The 21275-nt window shown below is 40.0% G+C and overlaps 1 protein-coding gene across 1 annotated transcript in view; it reads left to right on the forward strand.

Annotated features, from left to right (window-relative positions):
• The window catches only part of fgf11a (fibroblast growth factor 11a), a 62981-nt gene extending 43676 nt beyond the window's left edge, over nt 1-19305 (forward strand). Inside the window, exons 4-6 of the mRNA XM_007578792.2 lie at nt 1177-1280; nt 17363-17561; nt 18390-19305. Of these exons, the coding sequence (XP_007578854.1) occupies nt 1177-1280; nt 17363-17561; nt 18390-18529 (443 nt within the window). The 3' untranslated portion in view covers nt 18530-19305. The remainder of the gene's footprint in view (nt 1-1176; nt 1281-17362; nt 17562-18389) is intronic.
• Nucleotides 19306-21275: the final 1970 nt, after the last annotated feature.

Consider the following 21275-nt stretch of genomic DNA (forward strand, 5'->3'; position numbering starts at 1 on the left):
TATATATATGTACGTTGGTTTGTCTAGATAAATGTTTAGATATTATCACATTCTCATTAGTATTTCAATTAAAAATATCAATATTAAATAAAGTATAACATCACTAACAGTTAAACGGACCAGTTTGAATTTATTATTATCCATCCATCCATCCATTTTCCTTCACCCTTGTCCCTCAGTGGGGTCGGGAGGGGTGCTGGTGCCTATCTCCAGCTCACGTTCCGGGCGAGAGAATTTATTATTATATTATTATAATTTATTTATGTGGATTATGGCTATAAAATATTTGCACCAGATCCATCCTGATCCAGGAAATAGTCTGTCTCAGTCCCTGGAGTTAGACGTTTCCTTCCCAGCCAGAAAATGTGGAAGAGAAAAGTGCAGAAGCACAGCATTAAACTTTTTATCTATCTAATTTTTATTGTGATGTGTTTTATGGTGGAGCCTGGTCGTCGTGACATTATGACAGAGCAGCTGGAGGCTGTAAATGTCAACATCACTCAGCCGGCCGTGTCACTTCCTGTTAGCAGCTCCTTCAGAGGACTTAAACTCTGCAGATGCGAAAATAACAAAGATCTTCAACCACAGATATGTCATCATGGCGGTACAGATAGATCCTAATGTTTAGAAACACCAAAATCCAGAGCAAAATCCAATAAAAGAAAATAAAATCAATGTCAAACACAAGTAAAGTGGCAACTGTTGTTGTCTTTACTGTGACATTTTGTTTTATTTTTCATTATGTTATTCAGCTCCTTTCTCTACTGTTGTGGTCCATTCTATTCAGTTATTTCTATTCTATTCTGTAAGGATGTGTGGCTGCTGGTAGCTTCCTGAATGTTTTTCTGTCTTCTGATTGAATTTGGGGGTTTATCTGTGGAGCTGTAATAAATCCAGGCTTCCTGAAGAGGGGATCCAGTAAACTGCATCACCGACTCAGTTTAACTGTGTCAGTAAAGATACAATCAGTTTACAGCAGACTCACACGATGTCACTTTGTAATTTATTGAGTTTGCAAAGCTTCAGCTGAAGTATCTCTCTCTGCCGTCCGGTTCGAGCAGATTCAGCCTATCACCACCAAGAGTTTGTTTTTTACTCCTTTTTTCTCGTTTTCTTGTCTTCATTGGATGAACTTATTATTTTTCTGACGCTGTTTGTTGTTTTCGTGTCCTGCAGTGCAGTTCAACTTGATTCCTGTGGGACTCAGGATAGTGGCCATCCAGAGCACCAAGACGGGGCTCTACGTCGCCATGAACAGCGAGGGCTACCTCTACACATCGGTACGGTCAGAAACCCCACATGTGATGTCATTAAACCCGCCCTGGCTGGAGAACCTGCTGATTTTACGCCTGCTGTTTGAGATGAGCCCAGTATGAGGAACCAGGCTCCTTCTAACAGATGTAATGCTCACATATTTCACAGGTTCCTTGTGCTTATGGGGGCTTTTAAAGTCGGACTGTGTGGCAGAATTGCTCAGCTGAGTATCAGGCTGAACACTGATGGCCTCATATTCACTTATTACCAATATTTCATGCTGAGATCTGTTAGAGTTTAAATTACATCATTACATCAGCAGCAAACTGCAGTACAACATATACTTTTATTTAAGGAACCAACTGCTCTGCACATTCAGAAACACATTTTGAGCAGTGGCGTCCCCAGTGGGGGGCCAGGCGGAGCCGGGTTCGATTCCCAAACCCTTCTTCCTGCCACTAGTGCCAATAAAACATTGTTTTTAGACAATTATAATTCATTTAATCTCTCTCAGTTACATTTTTTTTCTCTATTCTACAATAATTATGTAAACTTTTCTTATAAAACAAAGATTTCGGTTAAAGTACTTTCCAACAGTCGGATCCACTCAACCAGACGTGTCCAAGCATTTTGTCATGTGAGCCAAAATAGAGTCAAAAGTCACTCACGCACTTCATTCTCAGAATTCTGATGTTTTTTGTTCGAATTTTTTACATATTTTTGAGAATTCAGATTTTTTTCCGCCAGAATTTTGACTTTTTTCCCCCAAGATTTTTGACTTGATCTCAGAAGATCAGAACTCTGTAAAAAAAAGTCAGATTTCTTTTTGTTCCTAATCCCGTCCTGTAGTCCTGTGCTTCCACGCCGCGGTGCCTACATTACTGACGTTTGAACATCAGAGATTTTGCTTGACATTTGTGTACCAAACAGGTTCCTGTTTTTCACTCACAGCAGACTGCGGCACTGCTTTCTCTGAAACGGCTCAAACAAAACCTCCTCTGGGCTGGTTAGCATAGATGTGCAGGTGAGAAGCGTCAGATTTAACAGGTGGATTGAATCCAAATTAAAGCAATTCCTGCCTCTGACAGCGGAGTGTGTGAGGCCGTTTTGAAGTGAAGCAGCACGGTGCGCCGCCTGAGCGGAGGAGAACGGGTTTCTGTCACGTTCAGCAACCCGAAAACGGGTGAGGAGGAACCGCGGAGATGAAAACCGTTCTCATGCTGTCAGATAAACAGAACCAGAACATGGCTCAGCTGTCGAGAACCGCGCGCCACTTCATGTCGTCCTGCCGGCTTCACACACGTTCACACTGAGTTCACCTGATTCAGATCAAAGCTGGTCTTTAGAAAGACGTAAAATCAGCTCAGCTTTTATGGAAACCGCTTCATTTCTCACTAAAAGAAATGTGGAAAAATCCAAACTTTAATTTGGAAATAAGTGGGATAAAAAAATCCCATGTTGAGAAATAAAATTCTTGGAATCATTTTTGTTTTTATGCTAATCTTGTAGTACTTCCAATGTGTTTCCATTTTGTACGTCCATAAAATTCAATAAAAAATAACACAATAACAAAAATTATATATGTCTTTGTCAGGCACAAAATTGATTTACCATATTTTCTGGACGATGAGTCACTTTTTTAAGTGTTTTTACTTATAGTTACATTTGGCTTTTAAATGTTTTTTTTTCCCTCTTCATGATGCATTTTTTGACTGATGCATTAAACGTTAATTAGGACCTGAACTTTAATGCATTAATTTCACTTAATTAATTACACAGATTTTAAATGTGCTGGATTTCTGCTTGGTTGCTAGGCAACGGGCTGGGCTTGGCTGGGGTTGCTAGGAAACATTGGCTTGAAACAGCTCAATTTCCAGAAAGCTAAAAGATTAACTTATGGCCAAAGAAAACATCTGGGTGTTTATTTAAGCTTTATTTGTTTTAGAAGCAGTTGAGAGCCAAAAGGAAATATAAAAATGTACAAAATGTGAAATTTGCATAATAGGCCACCTTTAAAGAGATGGGAGCCCAATGTCAAGGCCTCAAATACAGCCATGATGTAAAATGAAATTTCTCTTAAGTCATGTTTTATGTGTTCTGCATTCTTTTTATAACAACTGAAGGCCACACAGTCACTTTATTGTGCTGTAAAATGTCACTGCATGCCTGAAAAATACATAAAATCACCACTTTAAATGTTTTAAAACCGTCCAAACTTTTTCCTCTAACGAGCTCCAGAACGTGTCTGGCGTTTGTAACCTCTACCTGCAGAAAGTGAAATGTGGTACGAACATAAACACCCCCAGAAAGCCGGCGTATTCCCGGCTGTTCTCCTGACAGAGAAGAAGGTGACCCACTTTCACTGAGGGGAACAACCACAGCAGGCGGAGAATCCTCCGAGAAAATCCCTCCAACGGCGGACAAACCGCCACCACACTTTCTTCTCTCCAACATCCAAACTTTTGTTTTGTAGCCAAGAAACGACATGAGAAACGCTCAGTTTGCTGCCTAGATGCATCACTTGGTCTTGATCTTGTTCCTCTGAAGTCGGGACGTTCTGATGCGGAGGTTTTGAGGTTTTGTTGGAGTAACCCTCGTGGCGTTTCTGCCGGGCGGCATTAATCTTTCATGGACCTCTGTGGCGCGCTGCTCTCCCTCTGCAGCCACACACAGATAAGGAGATAATTACAACACTTATTTAAAGGATTGGGAAATAAAACTCCCCCTCCCTGCTGGTCGGCGGCCAGCAGTGACTCACAGGAAGACAAAAAGTACTTTTCCACCCCGTCGTTTGTCTTTATTTCACTCGGACTGCTTGTTTTTTCATTTTGTCTGAATTCCCTCAATACCTTTAATAAACTGAGACATTTCTGACCACGTCGCTAAATCTTTTAGGGGTATGCAGTACCCTGCCGTACCCCCCTACTTCACCCCTGTTGCTGGTTCTTCAGATGGCTTCAGCCGCTCACAGAGCAGTTGGAGATCAAACTTTTCACAGATTATCTGTCACATAAATTGGCATAATTTAGTGACAATTTTAACAACCGTGAAAAAGAAAAACCTTTTTTAAATAAAAGTTTCAGCTTTAAATAAATTTGAGCGTCTCCATGATGGTGCCTCGTGTTCGCCCAGGGCACCAAGCAGGCTGGGACCGCCCCTGCTGGTGTGTAAATGACATTTGTTCTTCTAAAGCTAAACAGTTACGTTTATATACAATAGAATAGGACAAGAAATAGTTTAAAATTTGAAGTTTCAATGTTTATTTACTTGCGGTTTCGTTTCCTGGTGCTGATCTGCATAATATTTGAGCCTGGTTGAGAGAAATGGGCCGTCGGGTCGGGCTGAGCGGCGCGACAGACCGGATCTCAGCACCAGTACATCAAATGGGCTGATTGTTGTCTGGAGGGAAGGAATGATGGAAAGATTGGAGTAAAAAAAGGAGAGACGAATGGGCTGACAGGACCGGACTGGGAGCAAGCGTAACGTCTCCTCTGGGAACAACAACCACCTCCGTCCTTCCTCCTCCTCCTCTTCCTCCGCCCCCCCATCTCATTTGTTCAGCTTTTACTCGCCTGTCAGTCTGTCTTGCTCCCTGTCTGGTCATCTCTGTCTCTTGTGGCTTGTCGTTTTTCTCCTCTTTGTACCATCCGTTGCTTCTTGTCATCCTGCGAACCTCTTTAATTCAGAAGATGGATCCTGCGTGTTCCTCTCGTGAGTCCTGGGTTTGTCCTCTACGTCTGTCCGGTTCTCCTCTCTTTCTTCTACCCACGACCGCCTCACATCTGTGCTTTGGTCAGATAAGCTGATAGCCATGTAGCACAGCTATCAGTCTAAGTTATTTATTATGTATTTATTCAGGATCTGAAACATTTAACTGTGATAAAATAACTAAAATAGAAGAAATCCCTGAGGGACAAAGACGTTTTCACAGCACAAACACAATTAAAAAATTAGAATATTGTTTCTTTTTTTGTTGATTTTTTTTAAGTCATAGCATACCTTGAAAGTTTAGTGGAAGGAAAAAGTGTGGTAGCTCAAAAACTAGACTATTGTGAAAAAGTGACAGCATATACCCAGAAAGTTGAGTGGAAAGAAAAACTTTAGCTTCTCTAAAAATTAGAATATTGTGTAAAAAGTGATATATACATAGAAAGTTGAGTGAAAGGAAGAAGTGTGGCAGCTCAAAAATGTAGAAGGTGGTGAAAAAAATGGAATAGCATGTACCTAGAAAGTTGAGTGGAAGGTTGATGTGGAATTATGCAGCAACTCAAAAATAAAAATTGTTTTAAAGAGTTATAGAAAACTGGGTGGAAATAATAAATGCAGTAGCTTAAAAATATGAATATTGTGAGAAAAAAAGTGATAAGCAACATATACATAGCAATACCTGCTGCGTTGATGCACCACTTCATGAAAAAGGAAAATACTTTTAAGAAGCATGACTTTTCTGTTTTCAAAAATAAATTGATTCTTATATAATATTATAATTTTCAGTTTTAAACAAATGAATGCGTAATGAATCCATGTTTTTTCTGAAATGAGTGACAACAAGCTGAGTTGTTACAGAACGAGGCCGACATGTTGACCAGCTGAGGTTAATGGAGGACTCCCGGTTTCGGCTCCATTGTTTAGAGCTGCTGGCGCTGCTTACCTGCGGGCGCCACCTGGAAATTACTTCCTGATAAAAATAGTGTTCAGCCACGGACCTGGCCCACTTTATTAGCTGTGGAAAGCCTTCCGGGTGGAGGGAGGGATGAATGGTTTAACAGGCTGATGGGGAGAGTCTAAGCCACGGGAAGAAATGAACTCACACACACTCACACACTTTCCTCCACATCCCCACAAACACACGAGTGCAGCCAGGTATAAACAATCTGACAGAGGCAGGCAGACATAATTGGGTCGGACTCGATACCCGGGACCGGCTCTGGCCAAACTCTCTGCAGCTAACAGGGGAAAGTTGAGCAAAGTCTAAACTTCCCTCAGATGACTTCAGGGATGCACACAGAGGAGAGACGGGTCCAGACCCACTTTGGAGGAACACGGCGCCTTAATAGATTGGAAACACCCGGCTCTGGGAAACAACACCGTGATGTGTTGTTGGGTTGTTTTAGAGGCAGATCTGGAACAAGCTGAAAAACCAATTCAATGTGTGCAAAGCTTCACTGATACTCTGCTAATGTCGGAAAAAACACTGTTTTGAAATTGCGTTATTTCTGTTAAATAAGTAACAGAATTTAAAACTCACGTAAATGAGTAAGTAAAAAACAAAACCTATCACTTCCTGTTGTGTTCTTCGTTGTTTCCGTCAGTTGTAACATCCGGTGTTTCCATTACAGTTTTGTAAAATACACCAATTTTGATAAGGCCAAAAAAATAAAACACCTTATCCTATCGCTAAAGTTTCATCGAAAAACTTGAGTTTTTGTTAAAATTGGTGTTTCCATTAAGCAAATTTAGTTTCGTAATTCCAGTTTAGACATTTATGTGGTCAAATGAAACACAGTTATACTTTGACTTACTGGTAGTTGGACTCTGCTAGCTTGACTGGTTCTAGTCTCTTTTTGCTTAATGCTGAGTACTTTGTAGCTTAAAATTTGAATACTGAGTCAATATAAAGAAGGTGTTGGCCTAAAGTTTTACTGCTTAAGTAACCAGTTGCTATTAACAGTCGTTATTGTGACTCTGAGGGTGTTTTTATGCCAGTAAACTGGTTCGATTTGAAAACAAAATTACAACATTTGTTACATTTTCAGCTGTTGACATTCACTGAAAAACATGTTCCCCCATTCGCCTGTGGGGGCGCTGCACTAAGAACCACTGAAGGAAACACTGAGCGCAACTTCCTTCTTTCACACAATGTTAAGAAAAATGGATCAGCGTCAGATTTTTGCGGTTGTAGGATTTCTCTTTTGTCTTTGGTAAAATTTCTACCACTGGCCCTAGACTCAAACGTTTGCTTTGATTGTATTTACCCAGAATGCACTTTGATGTAGTCCACTTCCTGCTTTTGGAGCAGTTTCTGGTTTGCTTGGAGTTAAGGCATGAATTCAAAATGGAACAGAGTTCACTTGTCTGGTCCTCATCAGAGTTTGATTACGCATTCACACCTCCCCAAACGAACTGGACTTCACAGACAAACAGACTGGAGGTTATAGGCTGGTGGGAATGCAGCCTTAGTCTGGATATTGGTGGTAATGTTGAAGACCCTTTAGCCGGACCCAAAGGGAGTTCTGTTAGTAACGCTTACTAAGACCTTCCTGTTTGTTTTTTTCCTCTTTGCTCTTTCTGTGGCCCTTCCTCAGCTCTCCACTGGGGACTTGTTAGCAGACGGATGGAGCTCCTGGTCTGTAAACAGGGAATTCCTCTGCTCACATGACTCTCCTTGAAGCTGAGCCAAAGACATGAGCAGGAGAATTAGAGGAAGCAGTGTACAGTAATCTAGAGAAACTAAATATATTGGACTCCAAAAATTACTTCAGTGTTATTATGAGGAACAATAACAACAACCTGGCTGCCTTTAACGGCTTTACTCAACGCCCTGAAAGGCTGGATTTAACTGCTACACAAGAGAAAGGTGTATTTATGGCGCATTTTACACCGTCATTACGAAACGCCTACCATAATGGTCCTGAGAAGTTCACAAGCTTTTTCTCCAGCGTGAGCTAATTCCTGTAAGTGGACTGTTCTTCATCAGTTTTATACAGCAGCAGCTTCCTCCCTCACAGAAGCAGTTAATTGGGATGGATGGTCTTTGGTGATAGAGAGAGTTACCACATCCATCATCGGACGGCGCTGTGTAGCTGAGAGCGCTTCGTTTGTCTGTAGAGACCGGCTGAGAGTGAGAATGAGAGCATGGATGGCCTCTTCGGCTCGCGCTGCTCACGCTCTGCTCGGGTTTTTCATGGCTTTAAAAGTCGAAGCTGTTCCTCTGATTTCAGCTGTTAGGTTATATAATAGCTTTGAGTTTGGAGGATTTTTTAAATAAAAAAAAAGTTAAGTTAAGTTCACTTAAGGGTAGACAACATGGCTGAAAAACATAAGCGTTTCATATCAGTCGATGCCTATAATTATTGGTTAGTTTTTGTTTTAAATATTTTAAATGCTGCCAAGCTGGAGGTGTGACCTTCCTGTTTGTATCCACAGTTTTCACTCCATGTCCTTGTTTTTTATTTTTTAAGCAGTTATGAGGCGAAACCTGAAACTGCTGCTGTGGCAGTTACTCAGCAGGTCGTTGCTAGGTAACCACAGAGTGAGTGAGTTGCTAGGTAACCACAGAGTGAGTGAGATGATTCCACCAACCTAGCTTAGCTAATGGCCATGAGAGGTTGAGTGGCTAAAGTCTTTCCTCTGCCTACATCTCCCAGAATGCTGTGCAGTTCTGGATCAAAGTTGATATTAATCACATCTCTATTGCGATATATATTGTTATTGATACACTTTTCTTATAAAATGTTTATTTCAGTCAGCAGAGACTTGAAACTTGACTTGACTTTTGGAAAAAATGACTTGTAAACATTTCTAGAAAGTAATTAAGATGTTTTCACGTAGAGCCTAACAATGGGGATCTGACAGTGGTAAAAAGTGGCAGTGTGTTGGTGTTTCACTCTAATTTAGGTCAACTTTCCGCTTGCTGGTTGTTTCTGCCGCCCCCTTTTGGCAAGGTCAGGAAAGAGCAGAAATGTTTTTTATAAAATGTTTAGAAAAGTTTGTTCTAGTGCATTTAGACTGACAGATGAAAGAAAATAACCAAATTAATACTGTTAAGACTACAATGGAATACTAGGGCCATGGTACAATAAAAAAACAGTTCCGACAAAAAACTCAACAATTTTAAGATTAATCTCAGAAATTTGGACATTTTATTAGTGTCAAAATTTGATTTTTTATTTTATTTTCGAGACTAATAAAATTTTAAAGTTTTCTAAAAATAATCTGAGGCTAATTTCAAAATTTCTGATTATGTTTCTAGCAAACTTCCAACTTTTCAAACTCAGAAATTAAAATTTTTTTCTACAGATTTTCTGAGATTAATCTAAATTTTTGAGTTTTTTGACAGAAATGTAATCCTTCTTCCTATGTGTCTCGCCCTAACACTCCATCGTATGAAACTAAATTTTTATGAATTTTATTCAGCTGTCACAACACACCAAGTAGCATAAAAGTAAAAACAGAAATCAATATTTTTCATATATTTACCTTCAGTTATTTGCATATAAACGTATTTATAGATATAGAGTAAAAGTTAATGCCTCTGCAGCAGATTCTGTTTCGTTCTCAACCAGCTGCTTTTGACAGCTGCTAAACTGGCAATTAGTCAGTTCCCTTCAATAACGTCTTTTCTCAGAACAACCCGACACGCACGCACGCACACACACACACACACACACACCCACTCTCTCTCTCTGCGCGGTCAGACCTCCCGCTCCTCCTCCTCTGACCTTCCTCACCGGCTCTTCGGATGGGAGAAACGCCGGCTCCTTTCCTCTGAGTCAGCACTCTTGTTTCCTTTCCTGCCGTCCGTATTTCTTCCGCTCTCCTTCCTTCCTTCTTTCTTTCTTTCCTTTTTTTTGTTGTTTTTTTCCGCTCTTTCTGCTGTGCGGTGATGTAAGTGTGAGGATGATGGAGGGGCGAAGTTAGAGAAAGATGAAGAGGGAGGGAGGTTTGGAAAATCCCCAAATACACGGCGAGGGTCAGGCGGGCAAGGTGAGAACCAGAGGACATCCCTCCATCCCTTCTTCGTCTCTCCTCTTCCTCCCCCTGCAGTTGTTCTCATTATAACTGTGTTTTCTGTCGACTCGTCTCTCCTCTTCCTCCCCCTGCAGTTGTTCTCATTATAACTGTGTTTTCTGTCGACTCGTTTTCCTCGTTTGTTGTGTTTCAGGCTCAGATCTCGTTTATTATTTCATCTGTTCCTGACAGACGCCACATTACTCCGGTTTCTCCGTGTCGTCCAACCAAACCAAATGTCAGAGGTCACAGCAGACCAAACACCTCTCTCTCTCTCTCTCTCTCTCTCTTGCTCTCTCTCTTTCTCTCTCGCTCTCTCGCTCTCTCTCGCTCTCTCTCCTCTCTCTTGCTCTCTCTCTCTCTCTCTCTCTCTCTCTCTCTGTTTCTGCTTGAGGTGTGAAATTATTGCATTTTCCTTGTCAGCAGCTCAAAGTGGCTCATCAGGATTTTGAAGAACTTTGAGTTCAGAAAAACCTGATGGTTGGATTTACATCCAGTTTATTTTATGAGTTATTAAAAGTAACTGTGTCACTGTTTTATTTTTTGGGTGGGAACTGATTACAGCGGCTGAAAAAAATGAAATATAATGACTTTTTTTCTGTTTTTATTTAATTTAGTTTTTAGTTTTCCTTTCATGGTTTATTTGTGGTTTAATTTCTTAAACTATTTTTTTCTTTTATACATTCTATTTTTGACATGATTTTTATTTAGAGTTTTGTGTTTGTTTTGTGGGCTGCACAGTGGTGTAGTTGGTAGAGCTGTTGCCTTGCAGCAAGAAGGTTCTTGGTTCAATTCCCAGCCCCGGTTTTTCTGCATGGAGTTTGCATGTTCTCCCTGTGCATGCATGGGTTCTCTCCAGGTTCTCCAGTTTCCTCCCACAGTCCAAAAAACATGACTATCAGGTTAATTGGCCTCTCCAAATTGCCCGTAGGTGTGAGTGTGTGTACTGGCAACCTGTCCAGGGTGACCCCGCCTCTCACCTGGAACAATAGCTGGAGAGGCACCAGCAGCCCTCCTGACCCCACTGAGGGACAAGGGTGTAAAGAAAATGGATGTGTATTTTGTCTAATTTTTAAACTGGTTTCTTTTTTGTTTTGTTTTTTCTGAAATTGTCTGAAATTAGTTTTGAGACATTTTTATATTTATTTTGTTTTAGTCTTTACCTATTTTCTTTTGTTTAAGTTTTCATTTTTGGTTCTTTTTTCTCATACATTCTTTATTTTTATTTACTTTACTTTACTTAGCTTAATTTTTCTTTTCTTTTTGTACAAAATTTGTTTCGGAATGTATTTTTTTTATTATTTCTCTTATTTTACTTTTTTATTTGAATTTTTTTACTTGATTTATTTTATTTCTAAACTAATACATTTTTAGATTTTTTTCCCCCCCCATATTTAGCCAATAGGACTTATAAAGTAGCTTCATGTTCATTTCGGAACAAAATAATTTAAAAAAAGATGTTCTACTTTTATTTTAGAGACTTTATTTTTTATAACTCTTTAGATTTTCTGTTCTCTTTTCTTTCCAACAAAGTTTTGGTAAAACTGCTCATTTTGTGTTCAAATCACCTTTCTGAACCTCTTACCTTATAAGAAAGCATTAAAGTCTCATTAAACTGATCTTTTCATGATATAAATCACTACTTGTTATTTTTACGTAAGTTTTAAACGTTTTGAGTGATGCTGTTTCCTCTGCTGCAGCCTCAGGGGAAACGTCTCTTTTCCTCAAACGTCTCGTCTTCATCGTTTTGTCTCCCACTGAGACAGAAAACGTGACGCATAAAGCTGAAGCAGACATTTTGAAAGCTAAACTAAACGACTTCAAAAGGCAGCGAATGTCGACGTTTTTCATCTTTTGGTTCAAAGTTTTTAAAGACTTGATGATCAACTTGCAGCAGTGATGACGAAGCAGATTGCTTTAGTCCGGGTTTTTTTTAATTACAGGTAATAAACTATAATGGCGCCTTTCTTCAGAGAATTGATCTGCAGCCCCCTGTGATGCTTCCTCAGCTATTTGTCCTCAATTAAAGTTGTTTTTCTGCTCATTTGCTCAGATAATAATCAGCTTCGCTGATGTTTTCTGAGGCTAACCTTCACCGCCGTCTGATTCTTATCCTGCTGACCGGAGCGTCGCTCACTTCCTGAAATGATCCCGTTTGTTTCGGTTAAAATCTGAAGCTCTGCGGTTTATTCATCAGATTTTTACATTATTTAAGCAATTTGTGTAATGCAGAAGCATTTGATGCAGAGTTTCTACTACTGGTAAAAGGATAACTTTTTATTTTTTTCACTGAAACAATTATTGAAATAGTCTTCAGCTAATTTAGTTATCGATTTATCTGGAGTATACAGACACAAAAAGAGCCAATTGCCAAAAGAACAACACGCCTAAAAATTACATATTTAGTTGAGCTTTTTTAACAAAACAAAACTCTGGCCATGTCAAAAACAGAGCTGCTTACATATATCGTTTAGAAAAGCCCATCTAAATTAACAATCTGGAAGTTCAGGAAAACAACCTGGAAGTCCAGAAAACAACCTGGAAGTCCAGAAGAACAACCTGGAAGTCCAGAAGAACAACCTAGAAGTCCAGGAAAACAACCTAGAAGTCCAGGAAAACAACCTGGAAGTCCAGGAAAACAACCTGGAAGTCCAGGAAAACAACCTGGAAGTCCAGAAGAACAACCTGGAAGTCCAAAACTAACCTGAAAGTTTTAGAAAGTGTCCATAAAGAGTTAAAAACTGTTATTTAAAACGTGCAGGCAGTTTGACGTCAGCCCCTGTGCTGGAGTTTTGGCGCCACAGGAAACGTTTTGGCTCGGTTGGATTGTGAGCAGAGCAGACAGCAGGTCATGACCTCAGGCTGAGGATGTGATGTCACAGACAGGCAGCCGGCGGCCTCAAGCGTCTGCAGCCAGATTTATCCCTTGGATCTTCGATGACACGATTAATCTCAATCAAAGAGCAGCTCGGGAAAACGCTTAACCTCACTGAACACAGTGGGTTTTATGAGAAAGACGGATTTGAAAATAAATGTTTATAAAAACTAATATCTTACAAATATGTTGCTTCAATAAAATATATCAAAGTTCTCAGTCACATGAACCTGTAAATATTTCCAAAAATGTTTTTCTCATCTTCTGTCCAACTTTCTGAGCACCAATCAAAACGAGCTGAGCAGCAATATTTGGTCGAGTAAAATTTCTGGATTATTGGCTGAGTTTTGAAGTAACTACTTACATTTACTTGTGTAACTTTTTTGTACATTTAGGAGTATTTTTACATTTACTCTTGATAATTTTATTATGAAGTATTTCTACTCTTACTTGAGTAAAATTTCTGGATTTTCTGCCCACTGAATGGAAAACAAACATGATTTAACCAAAAATTCAGCACACAGACACACACCTGCAGTTTGTGTTAAACTTTCATCAGTTTTTTACTAAAAGAAACTGATGTGGAAACATTTTATCACGCCTGATTTTATGTCTTGTTACTTATATCAGTTATTGTCATTTTGATCCTTAAAATTAAATGATTGATACTCAGTATTTTTTACCAAATACTTCTTAATTTTACTTGAGTAATTTCGTGGATGGCTACTTTTTGCTTTTACTTTGGTAAAAATACGTTGAAGTATTTCTACTCTGACTTGAGGACAGCATCTGGTGACTCCACCCACTTCAGTAAATACATAAATATTCACATAATGTAACTCAGCGTTTCCAGACGATGATATTTGGTTCTGTGAAGTTTCTGGACCAGCCCGTTTGTTCACACCATAAGCCATAAACGCCTGATCCAGTTTTTATTTTCATTCTGATGCTTATTGACTGTTGGCAGAGATCTCCTGAGGAATCAATCCCCGCTCTGAGTGAACGGGCGGCTGCTCGTTCAGCGGCGCCGCTGAATGATGTCAGCCGGCGAAAATAAGACGAGGAGTCCGTCTGTGTCGCCACCGGAGACTAATCCGCTCCGCGTCTGGTTCTCCCCGCTCGTCTCTCATGTCGTTTTCCCGCCGTTTCGTGGTCCCTTTCTCCCCCTCCTGTTTCTGCGCGGCCTGTCTGTGGGAGTGAGTGATGAGGGACGGAGAGGGTCCATCCGTCAGCGCGGATGCTGCGCGTGTCGGTGTGTGAGTGTGTGTCATCTGGCACTGGGTGGCCTCCCACTGATGTACGGGGGATCTGTCATGTCTTTCTGTCACAACAGCAGACATGCATGAGTGGACGTACACACACACACACACACACATGAAAAAATCTGGCTGCTTAAACTGTCTCTCACTTTGCCCCCTAATTTAATTAACCAGTGTTTGATTAAACTATTATTTAACATTTTCCATTTACCTCAGTTCTCTTTCTCTCTGTCTGTCTTTTTGTATAATTAAAGCTGACATTCTTATGTAAAGCTAATTATTTAAATAAGGCAATCCTAAAGGATGTAATTTCAGTTGGAACAAAAACAAATATCAGTTTTTACAGCAGCTCTTAATATTTTTCTTCCTGTCGATGTATCTGTACAAAATCTTACCAAGTAACTTTGGTCAAATTTCCAGAGGAGATATTGCAGCTGGGATTTGTATTTAAAGCTAATTATTTGAAAAAGGCAACACAAAATGTAGTTTAGTTTAAACAAGAGCTCAAAGAAAGACAAACGATTATTTTGTATAGTTGCCCTTAATACTTTTCTGCCTGTCGATGTATCTACCTCTGTCTAGCTAATAGACAGAGATAGATACATCGAGATACAGATAGATACAGATACAGAGATAGATTTAGGCTAGCTAATAGCTAGCCTAAATCAAGCTAACAGCCATGTATCGTGCTAACAGATATTGGATTTCATAGTAGGTATGTTACACACACAGAGTATTTAGGCACAATGAAGCATCTGGGGTTGATTTGTTGATGGAGGACGCAAATGAAAATCTGCTTTGGGCCCCCAAAAGGCTTGGGCCGGCCCTGGTCTGTGGCACTTCGTCATATGAGACATTTTAACTTAAGTTTAACGAAACATTGAGTTTAAATGTTTAAAAATGTTCAAATGGACTTTAAAAACAAATGTAGTTTAGATTATGTCTTGAGTTGTTTTAGATACAGACACAGATCTTCAGAGGCAAAAAAATAGTTACTTCTTGTTTTGAGCGCCTCCTGCTGGCCACAGGAGGAACTGCACCATTGATAACGTCTGGGTGATTTAGCAGGAGGAGAAAGGAGGACAAGCAGAAGATGGAGGATCAAACTGGTTTGGAGTTCGGGATGTAAATGTGAGAGGACAGTGCACCGCCTGTCCTGGGAGACAAACAGGAAGTGACCTGTCAAAGCACTTCCTGTTGTCTTCCAGACAGATGTGCATCTGTCTGCACAGGCAGTGAGAGTAACATGTGTAAACGGCGAGGCCTAATCGTGTGTTATCCCATTAAGCTGCTCACTCCTTGAGTCTGACTTTCAAAACTGCTGCAATGAAAGAAAATTTTCAAACTAGTTTTACACGATGAGGCAGGAAACTTTGATCGGTTCATATATAAAATCAATTATTTTAGTTTATTTCTGTGTTTGTCGCCGTTTTACTTATTCCATGCTGCTTATTTTTTATCAGGTTTAGATCATTATTATTTGAAAGAGCTTGTTCTCAATCATAATTTATAAATATGAATATTTATTTTAAGTGGGTCTGCTTTAAGAAGTACAGATTTTTAAAAATAAAATAAAATTTTAAGGATCCATTTTCTAGGTCTGGCCAAGTTTTCTTTTTCTCCCGACTTTCAAGGGGATAGTAATAAAAATCTTTAAGATTAAAATATTTTAAAGGGTTTTTCCCTTGAGGAACAATTTGTTCCTGCATAAAAACAAATATTATCTACAAAATTTGACCCATGTGTTTTTCTATTAAATTTAAAATATATTTTTCTTTCAACCAACAGAGCTGAAAAGATTTTTTTTTATTTCAATTTCATCTATATAATTATTTTATTTGGCTTGTACCTCAAGGGCAAGTTAAAATTAATTATAAAGTATTTTTTCTTCTCATCCAACATAGGAACATTTTTTTTATTATTTGCTTAAGTAAAAGAAAATAGTATTTTTTTTCTGATCTCCGTAAGTCAGATTATTGCAAGAAAAAAAGATCTGATATTTTTTGATTAATTTTAAAAATTTTCAAGAAAAAAGAAAGTTTCTTAGCTTGAAATGTAAAAAAATGCTATAAATAAAATCTTAAAATTTGAGATTAATGTCATAAAGATCTCAGAAATTTCTGCTTTAAATTTAAAAATTGTCAACTTTTGTAGCTAAGAAATTTTTGTTTTGTGTTTTTTTTTATTCTCAGATTAATCTCAAAATTTCAGAGATTTTTGGCAGAAATTTGCTCCTTTTTTCTACCAACAACACGGCGATTTATCGAGTTCATAGAGAAACTGTCCTTTAAACAGATTGTCCACTTCTTGTCCTTCTTTCCTCTTCCTTTCATTCAACAACTTGAACTTTTTGAGTGCAGTTTGGTCAGGATCTGATGAATGCTCTGGTTTCCCACAGCGCAAACGCACCACAGATATTCAGTTTAATTAACCGGATTAATCACCTAATGATCCAGGTAGTTCTTCAGATCGTGTGGAAGATATCGATCAGGCATTACGCTCTGCACCACACACAGGAATAGTAATCTGATTACACTTTCATTTGCTGTAATGGAGTTAAAGTAACGAGTGGCAGAGAAACTAATGGATGTGCAATTAAAGAGCGATGTAACTGTTTCTGTGCTGTAAGTGTTGATGCCGGGCGGACGGACAGAGGGACGCAGAAAAGAGATAGAAATCAGAGCGAGGGAGGGAGAGAAAGAAAACTCCTTGTTCAGGCGTTTTTTCCGTCACATCAAGGCTCCAAATCAATCCTGCAAATTGGTTTGTTCCCCGACAAGGTTACCAAATGACGGGGAAACGGAGGGAACGCGCAGGAGGAGGAGAGGCGGAATGAAAGATGGAATACGTAACGAGACGGAGAGAGAGAGAGCGCTCTCTTTATGCCGGAACAAACATTAGAAAGGGTGGTAGCCCAGGGCCGCAAATTTTGGGGGTGGCCCAGACTTTATTTTTTTTAAATAAAAGTTGCATTGTACTTTATATATCAGATGAATGGTAATACTATTTTGGGATGTCTATGTGTTTCTGTATTTAGTGCATCTTTGGTTATATATGTTTGTTCTTCATTTAGTGAAGTTGGTAAAGTATCCAGAAACTTTACTCTAGTAAGAAAAGTGATAGTTCATAGTAAAAATAAAAAGTATTACGCAGTAAAGCTGAATTTTTCCAAAAGGTTACTCAGGTAAATGTAACTAGTTGCTACCGACCTCTGCCTATGCGTTCTGGTTTGTGTGTCTTACAGGAACACTTCACGCCAGAGTGTAAGTTTAAGGAGTGCGTCTTCGAGAACTACTACGTCACGTACTCGTCCATCCTGTACCGGCAGACCCAGTCGGGGCGAGCCTGGTACATCGGCATCAACCGGGACGGCCAGGTCATGAAGGGAAACCGAGTCAAGAAGACCAAGGGTGCTGCTCATTTCCTGCCCAAACTCATCGAAGGTACAAAGGACAAACAGTTATTTAGGTTATTTGTTTGTTTGTTTGTTTTTTACATCTTTTTTATTTGTTTTTAGCTGCTTATGTCAGTTTTACATTATTTTAGTAATGAAAATGGATATTATTTCTAATGGCAAGGAATCAACATTTACATCTCAATATTTATAAACATCTATGAAAAATCACAACTGTTAGTTATTAAAACAGAGTGAAAGAAGCCGGACGTTCTCTGCCAGCTAACATTCAGCCTGCTGTTATTATATCAGCATATTCAAAGTGTAGCTAACCCCAAAGGGTTACAGCAGCAAAGTCCTGAAGCTAAAGTAATTCATGCAGAAAAGTAAGCTACTGATAATTACAATGAGAAAAAGTCAAATAACAGACTTTAATTTCGTCCAATCAGGTGTGAGAACTTGAGGAGCTCCTTGATTTTTGGTTGTCCAATCAGGTGTACCTGTTGAGAAACACCTCGCTTTGGAAACGCCTACCTGAAAATGTTCACCAAAGTGGGCGGGGCGAAGAGAAGCGGAGGGGCGTGGCCAAATGTGGTGATGAGACGAGCTGCAGTCGGGATGAGGGACTATACGCTCGCTAACTTATTAACTTTGTCGCTGTGGTTAGCAACTTTTCAGGCCCCTCTAGCAACTTTTTTATTTTAAAAAATCAACTGGTGACATAAAGATTTTAAACAAACGGGAGAATTCAACTGCTCAGGCACCGTTTGACCCAAATGGAACCAAACTGTCCAGTTTAACCAACGAATAAAGAGGTCTGACAAGGTTTTGTTTCCAGTTTTTATGAACTTATGGTCTTTATGTCTTCCCTCCTCAGTGGCGATGTACAGGGAGCCCTCCTTACACGACGTCGCCGAACAGAGTCCGCCCAGAAAAACGCCGAAGACCTCCAGTGACTCGCCCGTGCTTAACAACGGCAAGAAAGAAGCTCAGTCCAAAACCAAAACCTCCTCCTAGCACTGAGAGACGGAGGACAGGGTGGACGACGCGGGGCGGCGCTCACCAGCGGACAGCAAACCTGGACTCGGGATGTGGACCTGAAACGTCCGGGTGTCCAAAGGTCCATGCAGGGGGATGCTGGGAAAGGGGAAGTCCCCTTTTGTCTTCCACCACACCAGCCCTCCACCTTCTTGCCCTCTATGGTCAGCTGAACCTGGGGTGTATAAGCAATAACTCAGTGTAGAGCTGAACAGTGGCCTAGTGTTTTAAAGCATGTCACCACAGCCTGTCTCACCAGCTGGAAGGACGCCCTCCAGCCGTCACGCCAGCGAGCAACCCTCCGGTCAACCAAATATCCCAGCAAGGTCTTCCTGGTTCCACCGTCACGGGTGCAACGAGAAAATATGTCCCCCTGCAGCACATTCTTCACAAATGGGTTTTTATCTCCCTGCAGGGTTTTCTGCTAATGTTAGCTTGACACAAAGCCATGTTAATGTGAGGCTGTCACACTGTTTCAGTTCCTCGGCCATCTGCTGCGTCCACATCTTCTGTTTGCGTCAGCAACTTTCAAAGATGGCCTGAATTCTCGTCAGGCGTGTGGTGTGTGAATGTGTGTGTGTGTCTGTGTGTACATATCACAGTGTTTTCCGTTCTTTTTCACTCACCTTTGGCACAATTTGATTAGTTTGTGACATGGACTCAATTTTCCACTCTGCGGCACAATAAAACTCCCTCCCGTCCCTCTGGCTCTGCTAATGGAGTCAGAGGCTGATCAGAATCTTTCGACCCTTAAACAAGCAGCCAATCACTCCCTCGACACACCCCGCAACCACACACACACACACACTCATATGTATTCTGTTGTACTTACATATGAAAATGATCTCATGACCATTACGATGACATGCATTCGCTCAGTGGCAGCAGGTGTGATGGAAGACATAATGAGTCGTAATGGAGCTGTTGTGATTGCATTGCAATGGGTTTTCTTTTGCACAAACCCTCGAGGGCAACATAGCATCTGCATGTCATTGCTGCCAAACTAAATATACAGATTTTTTATTTTTTTCTACCAGTCTGAACTTTGCTACAAACGCGTGTTGAGCTGCACAGGCAGATTATCGACCACACTGTCAAAAGGTCAGGCATTTTGTTGACCATGCGCTCGTCACTGAGCATGTTAGAGCCAGTTCAACTTGTCCACATTAGTTTTATGGATATTTAAGCCCCACATCGATTGGTTAGCGTCCATGACAACGGGATGCTGATGTTTGATTATGTTGGTGAACAGAAAAATGGCAATTCATGCAGCTATGCAGTAGACAACAGTATCAATGGGGAGTCAAAGAAACTCAATTAAGCTGACAGATCCCAAAACTCAAGCTAATAATTATTTAAATATAAGCTAATGGCCACCCTGAGTCAAGCTAATAGCTAGGCAGTTGAGCTAGCAACTGTTCAGTTGAGCTAACCACTGTTTGGAGTTAGCTTAGCTGCATAGAGAAGAAAGCTAATGGCTACTCAAAGCCGAGGTAACAGCTACCTGAATTAATAGCTACTCAGAGTCAGGCTAATAGATGAGAGTGGAGCTAACAGCTATCCAGAACCAAATTTATCAGAACCAAGCTAACGATTTTTCAGAGTTGAGCTAGCAATCACTCAGAGTAAAGCTAATAGCTCATCGTCAAGATCACAGCTATTCAGAGTCAACCAACAATTTTCCAGGGCCAAGTTAATAGCTATTCGGAGTTAGCAGTCACTCCAAGTTTAGCAACAATTTATTCAGGGTCAACCTAACAGCTCCTAGTCAAGTGAACAGCTACCCATAGCCAAACCGACTATTTTCTAAAGCTGAGCTAACAGCTGCTCATAGTTGAGTCAATAGCTACTCAGAGTCAAGATAACGGCTGAGAGTCAAACTAAGAGCTACTCATAGTCGAGCAAACAGCTATCTAAAGTCAAATTAGCATTTACTCAAAGTTAATGCTACATTTACGTCACGGGACGGTGCAGTTCGGTTTGTAAACAACCTCCAGGGGAAACAAGGCATTAGATTCAAGCTAACATTTACTCTCAGACTCAAACTAGCAGCTCAAAGTCAAGGTAACAGCTACACAATTGAGCTAACAGCTAACATCTATGTAGAGTGAAGCTAACAGCCGCTCCGAGTCTAGAAATTGTCTAGTAGCCACTTAAAGTGGCGCCAGGGACTAATTACAATTATTCTAATAATTGTCCAGAGCAGAACCTGTTGGAAGAAATATTTCCCAACTCTGAAACCTATTGTCTCTCTAATTGAGCAAGTTCTCTCTAATATTTTATTTATCCAAAGTTAAGAACCAAAGTTCCTTTCTGCCTCCACATTCAAGGTAACTCAATTATTTTCATAACTGGGCTTCATGTAGATAAATTTAAGGGCTGGATCATGTGCGTGAGCCGCAGGGGACGGCAGTGACTTTATGGTCTTATTACGTTTTTATTGTCATCAACATTGATAAAGAAGTAATTTTTTTGGCTGTCTAGTTTTACAGGGTGGTAATAATGTTCAAGGTGATATTTCACCAATGCGGACTTCCATATGTGTCGAAACTTTCCCACAAACTTTTACTCTGCATGACCTCCAGGTTTACCGACATTTAAACATTATTAACAGAGTTTAAAACTTAAATCTATACTGTTTATCTAGGATTTTACAACAAAATAGATAAATATCATCAAATGGGACGATGTGAACTGGAGACATAATTAAATCATTTTTTCCACA

Source organism: Poecilia formosa, unplaced genomic scaffold, assembly GCF_000485575.1.
Source record: "Poecilia formosa unplaced genomic scaffold, Poecilia_formosa-5.1.2 Scaffold492, whole genome shotgun sequence".
Classification (NCBI taxonomy): domain Eukaryota; kingdom Metazoa; phylum Chordata; class Actinopteri; order Cyprinodontiformes; family Poeciliidae; genus Poecilia; species Poecilia formosa.